The sequence below is a fragment of the Hyla sarda genome, chromosome 5 (assembly GCF_029499605.1).
Source record: "Hyla sarda isolate aHylSar1 chromosome 5, aHylSar1.hap1, whole genome shotgun sequence".
In the NCBI taxonomy this organism is placed as follows: Eukaryota; Metazoa; Chordata; class Amphibia; order Anura; family Hylidae; genus Hyla; species Hyla sarda.
In genome coordinates, this window is record NC_079193.1 from 147,653,860 (window position 1) to 147,673,180 (window position 19,321).

At 40.8% G+C, this 19,321-nt stretch overlaps 1 protein-coding gene across 4 annotated transcripts in view; it reads left to right on the top strand.

The window, feature by feature from the left end:
• Positions 1 to 19,321, top strand: part of ELMO1 (engulfment and cell motility 1) — a 390,193-nt gene that overhangs the window by 125,883 nt on the left and 244,989 nt on the right. For all 4 annotated transcript variants that reach the window (XM_056520469.1, XM_056520472.1, XM_056520471.1 and 1 more), the window contains one exon: positions 3,641 to 3,772. In XM_056520469.1, coding sequence (XP_056376444.1) covers positions 3,641 to 3,772 — 132 coding nt within the window. The remainder of the gene's footprint in view (positions 1 to 3,640; positions 3,773 to 19,321) is intronic.

The following is a 19,321-nucleotide window of genomic DNA, read 5'->3' on the forward strand; positions in this document are numbered from 1 at the left end:
ATGGATGGCCTGGACCACCCTGACCGGTAGGGGGGGGAGAGAAGCAGGTGGTGGTGGTGGTGGCGGCGGCGGCCTATGGCACCGCAAAAGCGCCCACTTTAAATCAATGCTCTGCAGCGGTGTCGAGGGGGGATAAATAGCCGATAACTTATACCGGAATATCGGTATAAGTTATCGGCTATCGGCCCTAACCTCCACCGATTATCGGTATCGGCCCTAAAAAAACGATATCGGTTGATCCCTAGTTGCGACCTTGTGATACAATCAATAAAATTGAAGTTTTCTCTTATCAATCTGCAAAACCCCATAATGAGAATCTATAAACAGAATTTTAGACATTTAAAAAAAAAAAAATGAAATTTTGTATAAAAATAAGTATTCAGACCTTTATTTAGTCGAAGCACCCTTATTAGCGCTTGCATCCTCCAAACTTTTTGAATATGATGCTTTACCTGGATTTAGGGATTTTCTGCAATTCTTCTCTGCAGACCCTCTCAAGCTCTGTTAAGGTTTTCATAAAGAATATCTCCGTACTTTGCTTTATTCAGCTTTCCCATATAGCAGACCAGTCTCCCTATTCTAGCTGGTGTACGCCCCCACAGCATGATGCTGCCACCACCATGCTTCACTTCAGGGATGGTATTGGGCAGATGGTGGTTTGACGCTCAAAAAATTAGGCCAAATAGTTTAATTTTTGTTTAATTAAAGCAGAGATTCTCGTTTTTCACAGTCTGAGAGTCCCTTTATGTGCTTTTTCACAAACCCATTTTGAGATGGGCTTTCACAAAAATAGAGAAACAGACATGGCTGCACATCCACAACTTGTATTATGATCAAATGGCTTCTCAGCTTCTCATCTGTGTCTTACTGAAGAGAGGCTTCTTTCTGGCCACTCTGTCATAAAGCCCAGATTATAGAATGCTGCAGTGATGGTTTTGGAAGTTTCTCCCATCTGCAAACAGGAATTTTGGAGCTCAGCCAGAGTGACCATTGGGTTCTTGGTAACCTCTTTTTACCAAGGCTCTTCTCCAATTGCATTGTTTGGTGGGGCAACCAGCTCTATCAAAAGTCTTGGTTGTTCCAAGCTTCTTCAATTAAAAAATTATGGAGGCTATGTAGCAGACATTTTTTAAAATTGTTCTCTATATCTGTGCCTCCACACAATCCTGTCTCTGAGCTCTACAGGCAGTTCTTTCTTCTTGTTTGATATACATTGTCAGCTTTGAAACCTTATATAGACAGGGCTGTGTCTTTCCAAATCAGGACCAATAAGCTAAATTTACCACAGGTGACTCCAATCAAGGCGTAGAAACATCTAGAAATGTTCAAGAGAAATGGAAAGACCCCCATAGCTAAATTTCAAATGCTATAGCAAAGGTTATGAATACCTATATACAATTGGTGAAAAAATCTCACATTCTGCTTTACTTTTTCATCATATGGCATTGAGTGCAGAATGATGTGGAAAACTTAACTTTTATTTTAGCACTAGGCTGGAAAATAACAGAAGGGTGGAAAAGGGGAAAGGATCTGATAATGAATTGTATGCAGCTTGTTTCCTGTGTCCATACACCCTAAATAATAGTAGGCCAATGCTCATTAAGCGGGAAGCTATTTTTCCCAGCTCTCTCAGCCAAACATGTGTTTTCATTGGAGAAACAACAGCAGCCAGAGACCAGTGACAGCTTAGCCTTCTTTTCTCAACATCATCTACCAGGAGACAGATACACATTAAAGGGGTACTCCGCCCCTATACCTCTTATCCCCTATCCAAAGGATAGGGGATAAGATGTCAGATCGCCGCGGTCCCGCTGCTGGGGAGCCCCGGGATTGCCGATGCGGCACTGCACTATCATTACAGCACAGAGCGAGTTCGCTCTTTGCGTAATGACGGACGACACAGGGGACGGAGCAGTGTGACATCATGGCTCCGCCCCTCGTGACATCACGGCCCATCCCCTTAATGCAAGTCTATGGCAGGGGGCGTGGCGACCACGCCCCTCCCATAGACTTGTATTAAAAGGGGTGGGCCGTGATGTAACGAGGGGCGGAGCCGTGACATAACTATGCTCCAGCCCCTGTACTGCCCGTCATTACGTGCAGAGCGAACTCGCTCTGTACTGTAATGATAGCGCAGTGCCGCATCGGCAATCCCAGGGCTCCCCAGCAGCGGGACTGCGGCGATCTGACATCTTATCCCCTATCCTTTGGATAGGGGATAAGATGTCTAGGGGCGGAGTACCCCCTTTAAATTAGTCTGCGGTCTTCTATTATTGAGTCCATCTTTTCCAGAAAACTGGAGCTTTTTGAAAGTGGTACTCATTTGGCCAGACTAAACTAATCGACATCTGATCTGTTAGATTTGTATTTGGCTAAGACGTGGTACTTAACACACCATGACGTACATTTACGCGCCACCATGACTGCGGGCACCGGCAGGTGCACGCATCATGCGCGGCAGGTCCCAGCAGCTATCAGCAGCCAGGGACCCGCCGATAATGGCGGACACCCGCGATCGTGCGGATGTCTGCCATTAACCCCTCAGATGCCGTGATCAATACAGATCACGGCATCTGCGGCAGTGCGGTACTTACAATGAATGATCGGATCGCCCACAATAATAATAGAAAAGTTAATAATCATGGGTATCATTTTAATCGTATTGAGCCACAGAATAAATAACACATGTAATTTTTACTGTAAATTGTACAGCTTGAAAACAAAACCTTCCAAAATTTACAAAATTGTGGTTTTCTTTTCAATTTCCCCACACAAATAGTATTTTTTTGGTTGCGCCATACATATTATGGTAAAATTAGTGATTTCATTATGTAGGACAACTGGTAACGCAAAACAAAACAAGCCCTCATACTAGTCTGTAGATGAAAATATAAGAGTTATGATTTTTAGAAGACGAGGAGGAAAAAACGAAAATGCAAAAATAAAATTGGCCTAGTCCTTAAGGTCAAAATGGGCTTGGTCCTTAACGGGTTAAAGGGGTATTCCAGAAAGTTAAACAGATTTGTAAATTACTTCTATTAAAAAATCCTTAATCCTTCTATTACTTATCAGCTGCTGAAGTTAGATGTTCTTTTCTGTCTGACAACAGTTCTCTCTGCTGACATGAGAGGTTTGCTATGGGGATTTTCTCCTACTCTGTACAGTTCCTGAGGTGTCAGCAGAGAGCACTTTTGTCAGACAGAAAAGAACAACTAACTTAAGCAGCTGATAAATAATATAAGGATTAAGGATTTTTTAATAGAAGTAATTTACAAATCTGTTTAACTTTCTGGAGCCAGTTCATATGAAAAGAATATTTTTTCGCTGGAATACCCCTTTAAATACCTAATCAGTAAATTCTCACTCAGGTTTTGGATTAGACATGAGACACAAACACACATTAAAATACACTCTGATCTATCTCACACTCAGGCCTTGGGTCTGTCAGTTTGTAAACCATTAGTACTGACTACATCAAAGTATCTGTGCTGTGTGTGCTTTTTTGCTCTATGAATTAGCTCTGTTATGCCTTCAGGTTTACATGTTATTGATTACAAAAAATAACATCTGATATACTTTGGCCTCAGCTGAAATGTGTCTTTCTGACATTGCTGTCATCTTCTCTCTGTTTGTGATCCAGGCTCAGAGGGATATTATATTTGAACTGCGTAGGATAGCGTTTGATGTAGAACAAGACCAAAACAACCTCGGTGGTAGCATTGAAAAACGGAAATCTATGTACACCAGGGACTATAAAAAGCTTGGATTTACTGTGAGTATTTTTAACAGTGTAATTTTTCTTATTGAATAGTCTGTATTATTCAGCTTTTATGTTTTGGATTAGCATACCTCAAATTTCCATTATACAGTATGTTATTTACCGTAGTCATCTTGTACAGTATGTACAGTAAATTATGTAAATTTTCCGAAACAAGGATGATTTGTGTGTTTTAAACAGAAATAAGGGACTTTAGGCGGGCCTGTGGGTTTGGTTCATAAAACAAATGCTCTCTCTAAAGAATGAATATCCGTGTCATGCACCAACCCAGACCTGGTATTAGCACAGTGTTTTCTTTTAAGTACTCCTTTAATAAGAAGAAACAAAAAAACCTTGAAATATCTCACTTATCTTGGTACAGTTTCTCATAAAGAGACACTCTTCTAGGGCACAGTTACCCTGCTTCCCCAGCACAACATAGGTCATAGAACCTCTGTTCTTTCTAAAGGTGGAATTCCCTGTTGTCACCCACCACAATCAGACATTAATGGATATACTACTGTCAGAGTTTAGCAAATCTGTTATAGGAGCTTTGCAGAATGACTGACAGATAGGGGTTTTAAAGGAGTACTCCAGGATAGTAAAACTTTTCCCCTCACCTAAGGATAGGGGATGTGTCGGATTGCTGGGGGTCTGACCATTGGGGTCGTATGGCGTCCCAGCTCTCTTTTAAAAGAGTACCTCTCATGATCTTGTTAAATTTTAGAATCCTCCCAGTTTTCTTCCTTGATATTGCTCTGTATTTTCTGCTCAGTCAGATTTACAGAATGGGAAGTGGCGTTCCCCAGCAGGCGTGACATCATCTGAAGCCATACAGGGGAGAACTTCCTCCCTCACTCTGCTACACACAGCCCAGAGCAGTTCAGTGTGTGAGGTGAGCTATGAGAGATGGGGGGAAATGTGCTCTGGGCAAGTAGGGAGACACTTAGTGGCATCTTTTTTTTTAGGACCAAGGGCGTACAGGTGTGCCCTTACATCCTGGTACTTAAAGGGGTACGCTGGCGCTAAGACAACTTATCCCCTGTCCAAAGGATAGGGGATAAGATGCCTGATCGCTGGAGTCGACAGCCGCCACGCCCCTCCCATAGGCTTGCTTTGAGGGGGTGGAGCGTGACGTCACACGGGGGCAGAGCCGTGACGTCACGATACTCTGGCCCCATGATCGTGAGTCATCAGTCCCGGAGTGATTTTTGCTCCGGAGGCTGATGATAGCGGGGTGCTGCATGAAATATTGTGGGGTTATCCTAATTATCCTTTGGATAGGGGATAAGATGTCTTAGCACGGTAGTACCCCTTTAAGGACCAAGGGCGTACATTGGTCCTTAAAAATAATTCAGCATGCACCCTCTGCAAACCCCTGTGGGGGGCCTAAATTCAGATTGGCAATTTGTGCCGATTCCGGGTCAATCCGGGGAAAAAAGGGTGATTGGTGCAGTCCGAGTCGGCACCAATCACCCTTGCCCAGCAGGAGTGGCACCGGCACCACCTCACGATCGGCATGATTAGTCTGCCGAACCAGCCAACCAATCACCCATCCTGCTGGGTGGCATTAGTGGGTGATCGACGATGGGGAGGTGTGGAGAGGCTCACCCGGGGTCCGGTGGGGCTGCAGTGGTCTCCTGAGGCGGCAGTCCCGGCGGTCTGTGGCAGAGGGATCCAACAGCAGGAGGTAAGCACTGTTTGCCTCCTGCTGTTGCTTAGCAACAACTCCCAGCATGCACAGATAAAGGGCATGCTGGGAGTTGTAGTTTTGCAACAGCTGGAGACACAACTGCAACTCCCAGCATGCGCTATGGCTGCCTGTGCATGCTGGGAGTCGTAGTTATGAAAAAGTGTGCCTCCAGTTGTTGCATAACTCCAACTCCAACAACAAAGACGTGGTCTCAAATGGCATTAGGTGCTCAACCCCAAATGCAGTTGTGCAAGGGCAATCCCCAGCATAAAAATGCATACAATGGGGGATGCCTGCAGCAGACTACAAGTGGCACAATGGCATCCTACACCAGATAAACGGTGTGGATGTGTAACCATTAGAATACAATACAGGATTTTAGGTGGACTACTGTGGTAGATGTAAACAATGGCATTAGCTAACACTCAAAACTGATGTTAAAATTGAGACATTCGCCAGTATATCCTTAGATGAAGGACATACCTGGGCCCGCACACCAACGCCAAGGTTTCTCAAGTGGCACAGGACCTAGCACTAATCTACCTGTGCGTGATAAGCAAAACCAGGGGCCAGTGGGCAATTACAGCAGCATTAGGTCCGACTCTCAGCCTCCTCCTGGGTTACCTCCAGTGTTGCTGAGCACACATACAATGGGAGGAGGAGACAGACTATAAGCCCCACCCAAGATGGTAGATATGTTGCCGTCCCACAAGTGGACCTTAATGCCGCCTATAATAGTGATCAAGACGCATTAAATGTGGTGTTTATACACCTCCAAATATAAGATTTAAACAATAACAAAGACGTGGTCTCAAATAACTATAACTACAACTCCCACCATGCACGGACATGCTGGGAGTTGCAGTAGTGTGCCTCCAGCTGTTGCAAAATAACAACACTCAGCATCCCCTTCAGCTGTCACTGCATGCTGAGAGTTGTAGTTTTTTCAACAGCTGATGGCACACTGGTTGCAAAACACTGAGTTTGTTACCTAACTCAGTTTTTCGCAACCAGTGTGCCTCCAGCTGTTGCAAACTACAACTCCCAGCATGCACTGATAGACCGTACATGCTGGGAGTTGTAGTTTTGCAGCATCTGTAGGTTGCCCCCCCCCCCCCCCCCAGGGTACATTCACATGGGCGGGGGTTAACAGAGTTTCTCGCTTCAAGCTTGCAATGCAGCAAATTTTCTGCTTCAGCATAAACTCCCAGCGGAAAACTCGCTGTGAACCCATGCCTGTGTGAATGTACCCTAAAAACACTACCCATCTACACAAAACAAAAAGTAAAACCCTACACTGCATTACATATAAACATACACATACCCCTACACAGTTACCCCCCCAAATAAAAATGAAAAGCGTCTACTACGGCACTGTTTACAAAACGGAGCCTCCAGCTGTTGCAAAACAACAACTGCAAGTGTTGCCGGACAGCCATTGACTGTCCAGGCATGCTGGGAGTTATGCAACAGCTGGAGGCACCCTGTTTGGGAATCACTGGCGTAGAATACCCCTATGTATTCCCTAATTTAGTCCTCAAATGCGCATGGCGCTCTCTCATTTTGGAACCTTGTCGTATTTCAAGGAGACAGTTTAGAGCCACATATGGGGTATTTCCGTACTCGGGAGAAATTGCACTACAAATTTTGGGGGGCTTTTTCTCCTTTTACCCCTTATGAAAAGGAAAAGTTGGAGGCTACACCAGCCTGTTAGTGTAAAAAAATAAAAATGTTTACACTAACATGCTGGTGTTGCCCCATACTTTTTATTTTCACAAGCTGTAAAAGGAAAAAAAAGACCTCCAAAATTTGTAACGCAATTTCTCCTGAGTACGGAAATACCCCATATGTGGGCGTAAAATGCTCTGCGGACGCACAACAAGGCTCAGGAGTGAGAGCGCACTATGTACATTTGAGGCCTAAATTGGTGATTTGCACAGGGGTGGCTGATTTTACAGCGGTTCTGACATAAACGCAAAAACATGAATACCCACATGTGACCCCATTTTGGAAACTACACCCCTCACGGAACATGACAAGGGGTATAGTGAGCCTTAACACCCCACAGGTGTTTGACAAAATTTCGTTAAATTTGGATGGGAAAATGAAAAAAAAAATGTTTTTTCACTCAAATGCTGGTGTTACCCTAAATTTTTCATTTTCACAAGGGGAAATAGGAAAAAAGCCCCCCAAAATTTGTAACCCCATTTCTTCTGAGTAAGAAAATACCCCATATGTGGATGTAAAGTGCTCTGCAATGCTCAGAAAAGGAGCGCCATTGGGATTTTGAAGAGAAAATTTGTCTGGAAGGCCACGTGTGTTTACAAAGCCCCCATAGTGCCAGAACAATGTAACCCCCCCCACATGTGACCCCATTTTGGAAACTACACCCCTCATGTAATGTATTAAGGGATGCAGTGAGCATTTACACCCCATAGGTGTCTGACAGATTCTTGTAACAGTGGTCCGTGAAAATGAAATATTTTATTTTTCATTTGCACAGCCCACTGTTCCAAAGATCTGTCAAACACCAGTGGGGTGTAAATACTCACTGCACCCCTTATTAAATTCTGTGACTGGTGTAGTTTCCAAAATGGGGTCACGTGGGGGGGGGGGGGTCCACTGTTCTGGCACCACGGGGGGCTTTGTAAATGCACATGGCCCCTGACTACCATTCCAAACGAATTCTCTTCCAAAAGCTCAATGGCGCTCCTTCTCTTCTGAGCATTGTAGTTCGCCCGTAGAGCATTTTATGTCCTAACATGGGGTATTTCCATACTCAGAAGAGATGGGGTTACAAATTTGGGGGGGCATTTTCTCCCATTACCCTTTGTAAAAATGGTAAATTTGGGGGCAAAAACTGCACTTTAGTGAAAAATATTTTTTTTTTTCATTTACACATCCGATTTTAATGAAAAGTCATCAAACACTTATGGGGTGTTAAGGCTAACTGGACCCCTTGTTGCTTGCCTTGAGGGGTATAGTTTCCAAAATGGTATGCCATGTGGGGTTTTCTGCTGTTCTGGCACCATAGGGGCTTTCTAAATGTGATATGCCCCCCAAAAACCATTTCAGCAAAATTCACTCTCCAAAATCCCATTGTTGCTCCTTCCCTTTTGAGCACTCTACTGCGCCTGCCGAACACTTGACATATGCATATGAGGTATTTCCTTACTTGAGAGAAATTGGGTTACAAATTTTGGGGGGCTTTTTCTCCTATTAACACTTGTAAAAATTCCAAAAACTGGGTCTACAAGAACATGCGAGTGTAAAAAATGAAGTTTTTGAATTTTCTCCTTCACTTTGCTGCTATTCCTGTGAAACACCTAAAGGGTTAACTCACTTACTGAATGTCATTTTGGATACTTTGAGGGGTGCAGTTTTTATAATGGGGTCATTTGTGGGGTATTTCTAATAAGAAGGCCCTTCAAATCCACTTCAAAACTGAACTGGTCCCTGAAAAATTCAGATTTTGATCTGAATTTTTTAGGGACCAATTCAGTTTGAAGTGGATTTGAAGGACCTTTATATTAGAAATACCTCACAAATTTTGAAAATTTTGAGAAAAATTGGAAAATTGCTGCTGAACTTTTAAGCCCTCTGATGTCTTCTAAAAGTAAAAACATGTCAACTTTATGATGCAAATTTAAAGTAGACATATTTTATATGTGAATCAATAAATCATTTATTTGGAATGTCTATTTTCCTTACAAGCAGAGAGCTTCAAAGTTAGAAAATATGCAAAACTTCCAAATTTTTCATAACATTTTCTGAATTTTTCACCAAGAAATGATGCAAGTATCAACGAAAATTTACCACTACCATAAAGTAGAATATGTCACGAAAAAAACAACTCTGAATCAAATTTATATGTAAAAGCATCCCAGAGTTAATGCTTAAAATGACAGTGGTCAGATTTGCAAAAAATGCTCAGTCCTTAGGGTCATAATGGGCTCCGTCCCCAAGGGGTTAACCCCTTAAGGACTCAGGGTTTTTCCGTTTTTGCACTTTCGTTTTTTCCTCCTTACCTTTTAAAAATCATAACCCTTTCAATTTTCCACCTAAAAATCCATATTATGGCTTATTTTTTTGCGTCGCCAATTCTACTTTGCAGTGACATTAGTCATTTTACCCAAAAATGCACGGTGAAACGGAAAAAAAAATCATTGTGTGACAAAATCGGAAAAAAAACGCCATTTTGTAACTTTTGGGGGCTTCCGTTTCTACGCAGTGCATATTTCGGTAAAAATTACACCTTATCATTATTCTGTAGGTCCATACGGTTAAAATGATACCCTACTTATATAGGTTTGATTTTGTCGCACTTCTGGAAAAAATCATAACTACATGCAGGAAAATGTTTACGTTTAAAAATGTCATCTTCTGACCCCTATAACTTTTTTATTTTTCCACGTACGGGGCGGTATGAGGACTCATTTTTTGCGCCGTGATCTGAAGTTTTTATTGGTATGATTTTTGTTTTGATCGGACTTTTTGATCACTTTTTATTCATTTTTTAATGTTATAAAAAGTTACCAAAATACGCTTTTTTGGACTTTGGAATTTTTTTGCGCGTACGCCATTGACCGTACGGCTTAATTAATGATATATTTTTATAGTTCGGATATTTACGCACGCGGCGATACCACATATGTTTATTTTTAGTTTTTTTTACACTGTTTTATTTTTTTTATGGGAAAAGGGGGGTGATTCAAACTTTTATTAGGGAAGGGGTTAAATGACCTTTATTAACACTTTTTTTTAACTTTTTTTTTTGCAGTGTTATAGGTCCCATAGGGACCTATAACACTGCACACACTGATCTCTCATCCTGATCACAGGCGTGTATTAACACGACTGTGATCAGCATTATCGGCGCTTGACTGCTCCTGCCTGGATCTCAGGCACGGAGCAGTCATTCGTTGATCGGACACCGAGGAGGCAGGTAAGAGCCCTCCCGGTGTCCGATCAGCTGTTCGGGATGCCGCGATTTCACCGCGGCGGTCCCGAACAGCCCGACTGAGCAGCCGGGATACTTTCAGTTTCACTTTAGAAGCGGCGGTCAGCTTTGACCGCCGCTTCTAAAGGGTTAATACCGCACATCGCCGCGATCGGCGATGTGTGGTATTAGCCTCGGGTCCCGGCCGTTGATTAGCGCCGGGACCCACGCGATATGATGCGGGATCGCGGCGCGATCCCGCTTCATATCGCGGGAGCCGGCGCAGGACGTAAATATACGTCCTGCGTCGTTAAGGGGTTAAAAGGGTACTCCCGTGGAAAAATTTTTCTTTTTTTTTAATCAACTGGTGCCAGAAAGTTAAACAGATTTGTAAATTACTTCTTTTAAAAAAATCTTAATCCTTCCAATACATTTTATGGGCTATGTACTACAAAGGAAATGCTTTTCTTTTTGGATTTCTCTGATGTCATGACCACAGTGCTCTCTGCTGACCTCTGCTATCCATTTTATGAAGTGTCCAGAGCAGCATATGTTTGCTATGGGGATTTTCTCCTACTCTGGACAGTTCCAAAAATGGACTGCAGAGGTCAGCAGAGAGCACTGTGGACATGACATCAGAAAAATCCCAAAAAAAGCATTTCTTCTGTAGTATATATAACCCCTAAAAAGTACTGGAAGGATTAAGATTTTTTAATAGAAGTAATTTACAAATCTGAAGAAAAGGAAAAAAAGGGTGCAAGTGCAGCTCACAATTGGTGTGTAAACACTGCCTGAGGTCAACAGGGCATGCAACTATACCACAGCTGCAAAAAATAACAAAATATGTATAGAAAAAATATTGCCCGGACCTTCCAAGGTAGTGTGATTTAATTAAATAAACAATAGATAACTGGGTCGTACTCCAATAATAATTCAATGGTTATTTATTTAAAATGTATAGTGCATTACTCCTCACAGGGCCCTTGTGAGAAAAAACACATATAGTGGATATACAAAATTAGATATATAAAATTAAAATATAAAAATATTATAAAAATGTATCACTGGCATATAGAATAGCTCTATGTAGATGAATTCATATAACGTCTTTAGGGTATTGCAAAGGTATAAATGTCCTTTTGTGTGGCAATTATAAGTCAAAGTGGATACTCTGTTACCGGTCCTGAGTGATGTGGCTGTGTCAGCTCCCGTGCCCGGATGGCGGTCAACGGTCCTAGATGGTGCATTAATTTTTTGGATATTGTTATCAGCGCTGATCGGGATGGTCTTACTTGCAAAACTTACTATAAACCAACGGCTAAAAATAGCTATATAGGGTTTTCGAGTTACCACCTACCTAGGTGGCTAATGAACGTCCCAAAGGGACAATATCGAAGGTTAAAAAGAAATTGTACCTCAGATGACCAATTTTTGGTCGAGGCCAACCTCCTTACAAATCAATTTAAGGAGAAACACTATCCCGATCAGCTCCTGGAACAATCTCTTGAAAAAATTAAATTATTAGACAGAACCACTTTTTTTGAAAACACCAAGGAAAAAAAAGAAGCCGATTTTGGAGGAAAATTGGTAATTCCCTTTAATAATTCTTATAAAAAAGTAGAAAAAATAATACGGAAACACTGGCATTTGCTACAACAAGACCGTGAGGTGGGGGCACTCTTACCATCACGTCCCCCGATAGTATATACTCGGGCCCCAAATTTGAGCCTCATCGTTGCACCATCCATAAAAGCTCCCCCAAGGAAACAGAACACTACCTGGTTAAACACAAAGGGATTTGTGAGGTGTGGAATATGTGCTAATTGTATAAAAATTAAGGGCCCCAAGAAAGTTCTAGAAATTTGTTCTAAAATTAATACGTTCAAATGGAAAATAGAAGAGTTAATTACCTGCAATTCAAAAGGGGTACTATACATAATCGAATGCGGCTGTAAAAAGCAATATGTGGGTCGTACCAAAAGGGCCCTTAAGATGAGGATAGCTGAACACCTCAATAACATCAAAAATAAAAACTTAAAACACCCGTTATCAGCTCACTTTTCTACCATCCATAATAGCGATATGTCTTCTCTCTCCTTCACTGGTTTCCAATTAGTCAAACAAGATTGGCGTGGTGGCAGTTATCTGCTTAAGATGTCCAAGGCTGAAAGTAAGAAGATCTTTGAATTTGCAACTTTAGAACCAGGGGGACTCAACTCCAGTTTTGAACTATTTGGATTTTTGTAGGGGATGCACTTGGCCCATGGGATCACCCCTGTAGTGCTTTGGGGGGGTGCCCCATGGACTGACTCCATCCTCCACTCTGACATCTTACCTATATATTTCAATTTTAATTTTTATTTCATTTTCTTTTTATTTTCATTTATTTTTATTTATTATATATTTTTCATTCTTCACTTTTATATTTATATTTATACTCATTTTCATTTTTTATATTTATTTTCATTTTTACTTTATTTCTATTTTTTTATTTTTATTTTTATTTTATTTTTATTTTTATTTTTATTTCTATTTTCATCTTTATTCCTGTATTCATTTTATCATCATCGATCCATTTACTTATTTTTCATTTTCTATTTAATTTTATCCAATTCCTTTTTTATTCTATCTTTTCCATTATTTTTATTTCACTTTTATTTTCATTTCTATTTGTAATTACACCCTCACTTTTATTTTTATGTTTTATCTTTATTTTTATTTTTATCTACATTTCCATTCTATTAATATTATTTTCATCGCAATTGTGGGAAAGATACTTAATTGCAATCTGACAAAAAGTTTAGTCAGTTTCACCCATACACGTAACCCAATTTGTCCAATTCCCGTCTTCTGACGGTATTCACATTTACTTTTGCTCTCTAGGTAATTCCCTTTTTGATTATCCATTTCATGTTTCTGTTATCACTTAGAACACTGTTGAATCATGGGATTCGTACTCCTATAAATAGACAAACATTGTTTTTAACCATTATGACTACTGAGGAAAGGGTCGTATCTGAGAACCCTGAAACGCGTCTAGTCTTATGCACCGATCTTGCTCACTGGCATTTATGCTCTTTATGAATTTAAGCTCTAGCTTACGGAGCAAATTCATCACATTGTGGATTCCCTACGCATTAGTCGACCTAGACTAGTGTCCGGTCCTGATTTTACCTGGTCAGCTCCGGCTCAAGCTGACGTCACACGCCATCTACACGAGGCAAGCTCCATCTACCCAGCGTGTAGTCTCCGGCTTCCAAGTCCAGCGGTGAGGAGATCGATACCATCAGCGCCTGCCAGCGCTTGGTCTCCTGACAAATTTTCCAGCAGCGCTTGCCAGCGCACGGCCTCCCGGCGAATTCACCATCGGCGCCTGCCAGTGCCACCAGCCTGGGACGACCACTACCGCATAACACCTGGACCTTGAAAGATAAAGCCACAGCACCATCTAGGACCGTTGACCGCCATCCGGGCACGGGAGCTGACACAGCCACATCACTCAGGACCGGTAACAGAGTATCCACTTTGACTTATAATTGCCACACAAAAGGACATTTATACCTTTACAATACCCTAAAGACGTTATATGAATTCATCTACATAGAGCTATTCTATATGCCAGTGATACATTTTTATAATATTTTTATATTTTAATTTTATATATCTAATTTTGTATATCCACTATATGTGTTTTTTCTCACAAGGGCCCTGTGAGGAGTAATGCACTATACATTTTAAATAAATAACCATTGAATTATTATTGGAGTACGACCCAGTTATCTATTGTTTATTTAATTAAATCACACTAATTTACAAATCTGTTTAACTTTCTGGCACCAGTTGATTTAAAAAAAAAAAATTCCACAGGAGTACCCCTTTAACAAAAACTCGTCAAACACCTGTAGGGGGTTAAGGCTCACTGTACTCCTTGTTACGTTACTTGAGGGGTGTAGTTTCCAAAATAGTAGGCCACGTGGTTGTTGTTTTTTTTTTTTTGCTGTTCTGGCACCATAGGGGCTTCCTAAATGCGACATGCCCCCCCAAAACCATTTCAGCAAAATTTGCTTTCCAAAAGCCAAATGTGACTCTTCTCTTCCGAACATTGTAGTGCGCAAGCAGAGCACTTGACGTCCACACATTGGGTATTTCCATACTCAGAAGAAATGGGGTTACAAATTTTGGGAAGCATTTTCTCCCATTACCTTTTGTAAAGATGGTAAATTTGGGGAAAAAAATGCACTTTAGTGAAAAAAAAATAGTTTTTTCATTTACACTTCAGACTTTAACAAAAAGTCGTCAAACACCTGTGGGGTGTTAAAGCTCACTGGACCCCTTGTTACATGCCTTGAGGGGTGTAGTTTCCAAAATAGTATGCCTTTGTTTTGTTTGTTTTTTTGTCTTTTTTTTTTTGCTATTCTTGCTCCATAGGGGCTTCCTAAATGTGACATGCCCCTAAAAAACGATTTCAGAAAAACTCAATCTCCAAAATCCCATTGTCGCTCCTTCCCTTCTGAGCCCTCTACTGCGCTCACAGAGCACTTCACATACACATGAGGTATTTCCTTACTTAAGAGAAATTGAGTTACAAATTTTGGAAAAAATTTAAAAAAACTGGGTTTACAAGAACATGCGAGTGTAAAAAATGAAGATTTTGAACTTTCTCCTTCACTTTGCTGCTATTCCTGTGAAACACCTAAAGTGTTAATACATTTTCTGAATGTCATTTTGAGTACTTTGAGGGGTGCAGTTTTTATAATGGGGTCATTTGTGGGGTATTTCTAACATGGAGGCCCCTCAAATCCATTTAAAAACTGAACTGGTCCCTGAAAAATTCCAATTTTGAAAATTTTGTGAAAAATTAGAAAATTGCTGCTGAACTTTGAAGCCCTCTGATGTCTTCCAAAAGTAAAAAAGTAAACTTTATGAGGCAAACATAAAGTAGACATATTGTACATGTGAATCAATATATAATTATATGTATTTTATTTTATGTCTATTTTCCTTACAAGCAGAGAGCTCCAAGGTTAGAAAAATGCAAAAGTTTATATTTTTTCATCAAATTTTCTGAATTTTTCATCAAGAAAGCATCTGAGAGTTATTAATGCATAAAGTGATAGAGGTCAGATTTGAAAGAAATTCTCCCGTCCTTAGGGTCATAATGGTGTCCGTCCCCAAGGGGTTAAACACCTTTGTGCATACATACTTTGTTTTGCATATAAATAGTAATTTAGCTAACATTTTATTCAACCCCTTAAGGACCAAGCGTTTTTCTGTTTTTGCACTTTCGTTTTTTCCTCCTTACCTTTTAAAAATCATAACCCTTTCAATTTTGCACCTAAAAATCCATATGAGGGCTTTTTTTTGCGGCACCAATTCTACTTTTTAATGACATCAGTCATTTTACCCAAATATCTACGGCAAAACGGAAAGAAGATCATTGTGCGATAACATTTTTAAATTTGGGGGGCTTCTTTTTCTACGCAGTAAATGTTTTGGCAAAAATGACTATCTTTATTCAGTAGGTCCATACGGTTAAAATGATACCCTACTTATGTAGGTTTGATTTTGTCGTACTTCTGGAAAAAAATCATAACTACATGCATGAAAATTAATACATTTAAAATTGTCTTCTTCTGACCCCTTTAACTTTTTTATTTTTCCGCGTATGGGGCTGCCATTTTATTTTTTGATCCGACTTTTTGATCGCTTTTTATTAAAAAAAAATAAAAAAAATTATGGTATAAAAGTGACCAAAAATATGCTATTTTTGACTTTGGAATTTTTTGCACGTACGCCATTAATCGCTTGGTTTAATGAACTATATTTGTTTGTTTTTATATGGAATTTGGGAAAAGGGGGGTGATTTAAACTTTTCATAGTGTGTGTTTTTAAACTTTTATTTTTTTTACACTGTTAGTCCCCTTAGGGGGCTTTTAGGAGGAATCATTTGATTCCTCATACAGATCAATGTGGTTTCATAGAACTACATTGATCTGTGTGCTCTGTGCTTGATTGAAAAAGCCTGGACCTGCCAGGCTTTATCATTCTTAGCACAGGAACCCACATGGAAGGAGATGTAAGGCTACCTCAGCAGTGGATCATCCCTCCGCGATCGTGCTGTGGGGGGGGGTCGGCGAACTGACCCACTGGACCACCAGGGACAGGATAAAGGCACCTTTAGACGCTACTGTCAGCTTTGACAGCGGCAATCTAAAGGGTTAATAGCCGGACACGGCAATCTATTAACGCTGGCCCCCAGCTACAGGAATCAGCTGGGGGCCTGCCGGTATGACAAGTTGAGTCGGAAGCCCGGCCATTCCGCGTTAACGGCACATGGACGAGTATACACGTCCATGGTCATTAAGGGGTTAAAGCCCACAGTTCTAATACAAATTATTTTTGAAAGCATTTAAATATTCTGTATGTGTAGATTTAAATAAAGGATTCCTTGATTGTAATACATGTTGCTGCGGTCACAGGAAAGGCAGTATCAAGCACTATGATTTATGAGACTGCTGGTTCAGTAATTCCAACAGTTTTCATATGTATTCACAGTCTGGAAGGCACTGGTCTGCACCTCATGTGAAGCACTGTTCAATGTCTATGGAACAAAATCACAAGCCGTATATTGAACCATTGAGTGGCATTTGTCTGCGCTTTTAGTTAAACTCTCAATTTTTCCCAGGGACTCCAGCAGTGCATTCGTCCAGGTTCATCTCAATATAACATATTGTAGATTAGTACTGTTACGAGAAAATCCAAGTTTAATGGATGATAGAACAGCTGGAGACATGACTATGCTGGGGAAACGGCTGGTTGCCAGCTGGATTTAGAGAATGGCACCAGCATTGTCCGAGTGGGTCGTCTGGGGCCCACCAGTATTGATTTAGAGAGCTCACCCTACTGTGATATGGAAATATTTGATGTTCTGATTTATGACTGCAATACATTGTGTAAACAGTGACGTATTGTGCATTTAACTAGGCATACCATTTACTGGAATTTCTCCCCTACAGTCTTTAAACACTGTACTTGTTGGGGAAAACTGCCTGCCAAGTAAGCAATGTTAAGTATTGCTGAAGCCTGAAAGCTTTGGTCAAGGGAGCAAGGCCCACTTGTGACTGGGCACCAGTCATTTTGGCTGAAGAAATATGTTGAGTAGAGTAGGAACAGCTAAATATTTCTTTCAGCATTAACATTGCGCTTAAACAAGATGAGTTATTGTGTGTTGGATTTAGGACACTATAGGAGGTGAACAAATACTTGTCATAGCTTTCAAACATGGAACAAAATCAAAGCCTGGTCTTTCCCAGGGGTCAAGTCCACAAAAAAAAAGTGTGATTCTTTTTTAGGCAGTGACTTCTCTTAATAGTGGCAACTAAATGGAGAGATATATGGGATAGTTATAGTGAATATAGCGCTATAATGCTAAAGTTGATGCCGTGAGAGAGCATCAGACACTGCTACATACAAAGTAAGGTGTGAGAGACCTCCAATGTAAAGTGCATTACTTATTAATAACACTTCCCATACAATATCCAGACAAGCTGGAAAGATAGCTGGAAAATCCAGCCAGTTTATGATAGAGAACTCACTGATAGTTTTAACCATTTAACGTGTGTCTCAATTATTCACTATGTTAATGCAGATCAATAAAAGCAACATTTTAGTGGGACCCCAGAAACAGGAGGGGAGATGTATCAAAATCTGTCCAGAGGAAATGTTGCCCAGTTGACCATAGCAACCAATCAGCTTGCTGCAAAATGAATGAAGCAATCTAGACAGGTTTTGCTAAATCTGGTGGTGTTGGGGGAATGTCTACCTTAGGTAATGGATTGTGATATCTATTTTATAATTTGCCTTATCTTGCATTATATTTATGCCTAGGTACATGTACCTTTTCGAGTGCGAACTTGTACATGTCAGTTCATTATATGAATGACTGAGTGATATATACCGTATGGATGAATTGTTGATATGAATATATAGGATCTGATCCTGAAGTCTTTTACCATTCCATTACTTACTAGAAATGTTTTCATTTATACACTTATGGAACATCCACTTTTTATATATTCTACAAAGATGATGGCATTAACAACATTATAATTATAATTTTATAACTGAAAGGGAACCTGTCATCATATTTTACTATACATAATGTGTTGCAACATGTTATATATGGTAAACTATTCTTCCTCATCATCCCTGGGAGATGTTCCTGCCTGACAGGATGATGAGCATATGAGATTATAAAATGTCCCCTGTCCATCCCATAAATAGTTCCCTCAGCATGATTCACAGCCAGGGCATAGCCCGGGCATGGCCCACGTCACCACTCTGCTCTGTTTGCTTAAAGGGGTACTCCGGGGAACTAAACCCATAGACCATCCTTTCCCTCTCATCAACCTATTTGATTGTCTAAATATAATTTATTAGTCATATTGAGCTCTTTGTTTGTCACTTTGGATGGGTGGATGAGGTAATTCCCTCAACTACTCTCTCTGACCAAATCCTTCTCTGAAAGCACCCCCCACTCTCCTAAGAGAGACAGAGTGGTTTCTGCCCTGCACTGATGAGTACTCCTGCCTTTAGAGCCGAGAACTTGGAGGAGTGTGTGGCCAATCACACACTGAATCTCTCTGCTCACAGAGCAGAAGGGTGGAGGCTGCTCTCAGAGAGGGAGGTGGCTTACAGGGGACATATCCAGGTAATGTGGAGGCGTTGGAGCTTTACACATATATACTTCCTTGGAGTACCCCATTTAAGTGTTATAGCTGGTAAAATATAGCAATGCTGATAGATGGACGGTGCTTTTTTGTATAAATTATATGTAATTGTATTGTTGTTATGAACCTGAGGAAGACGCCTGCTCCGGTGTTGAAATGCGTTGTTCTGAAATAAATGTCCTTGGTTATCCACATTGACCCTA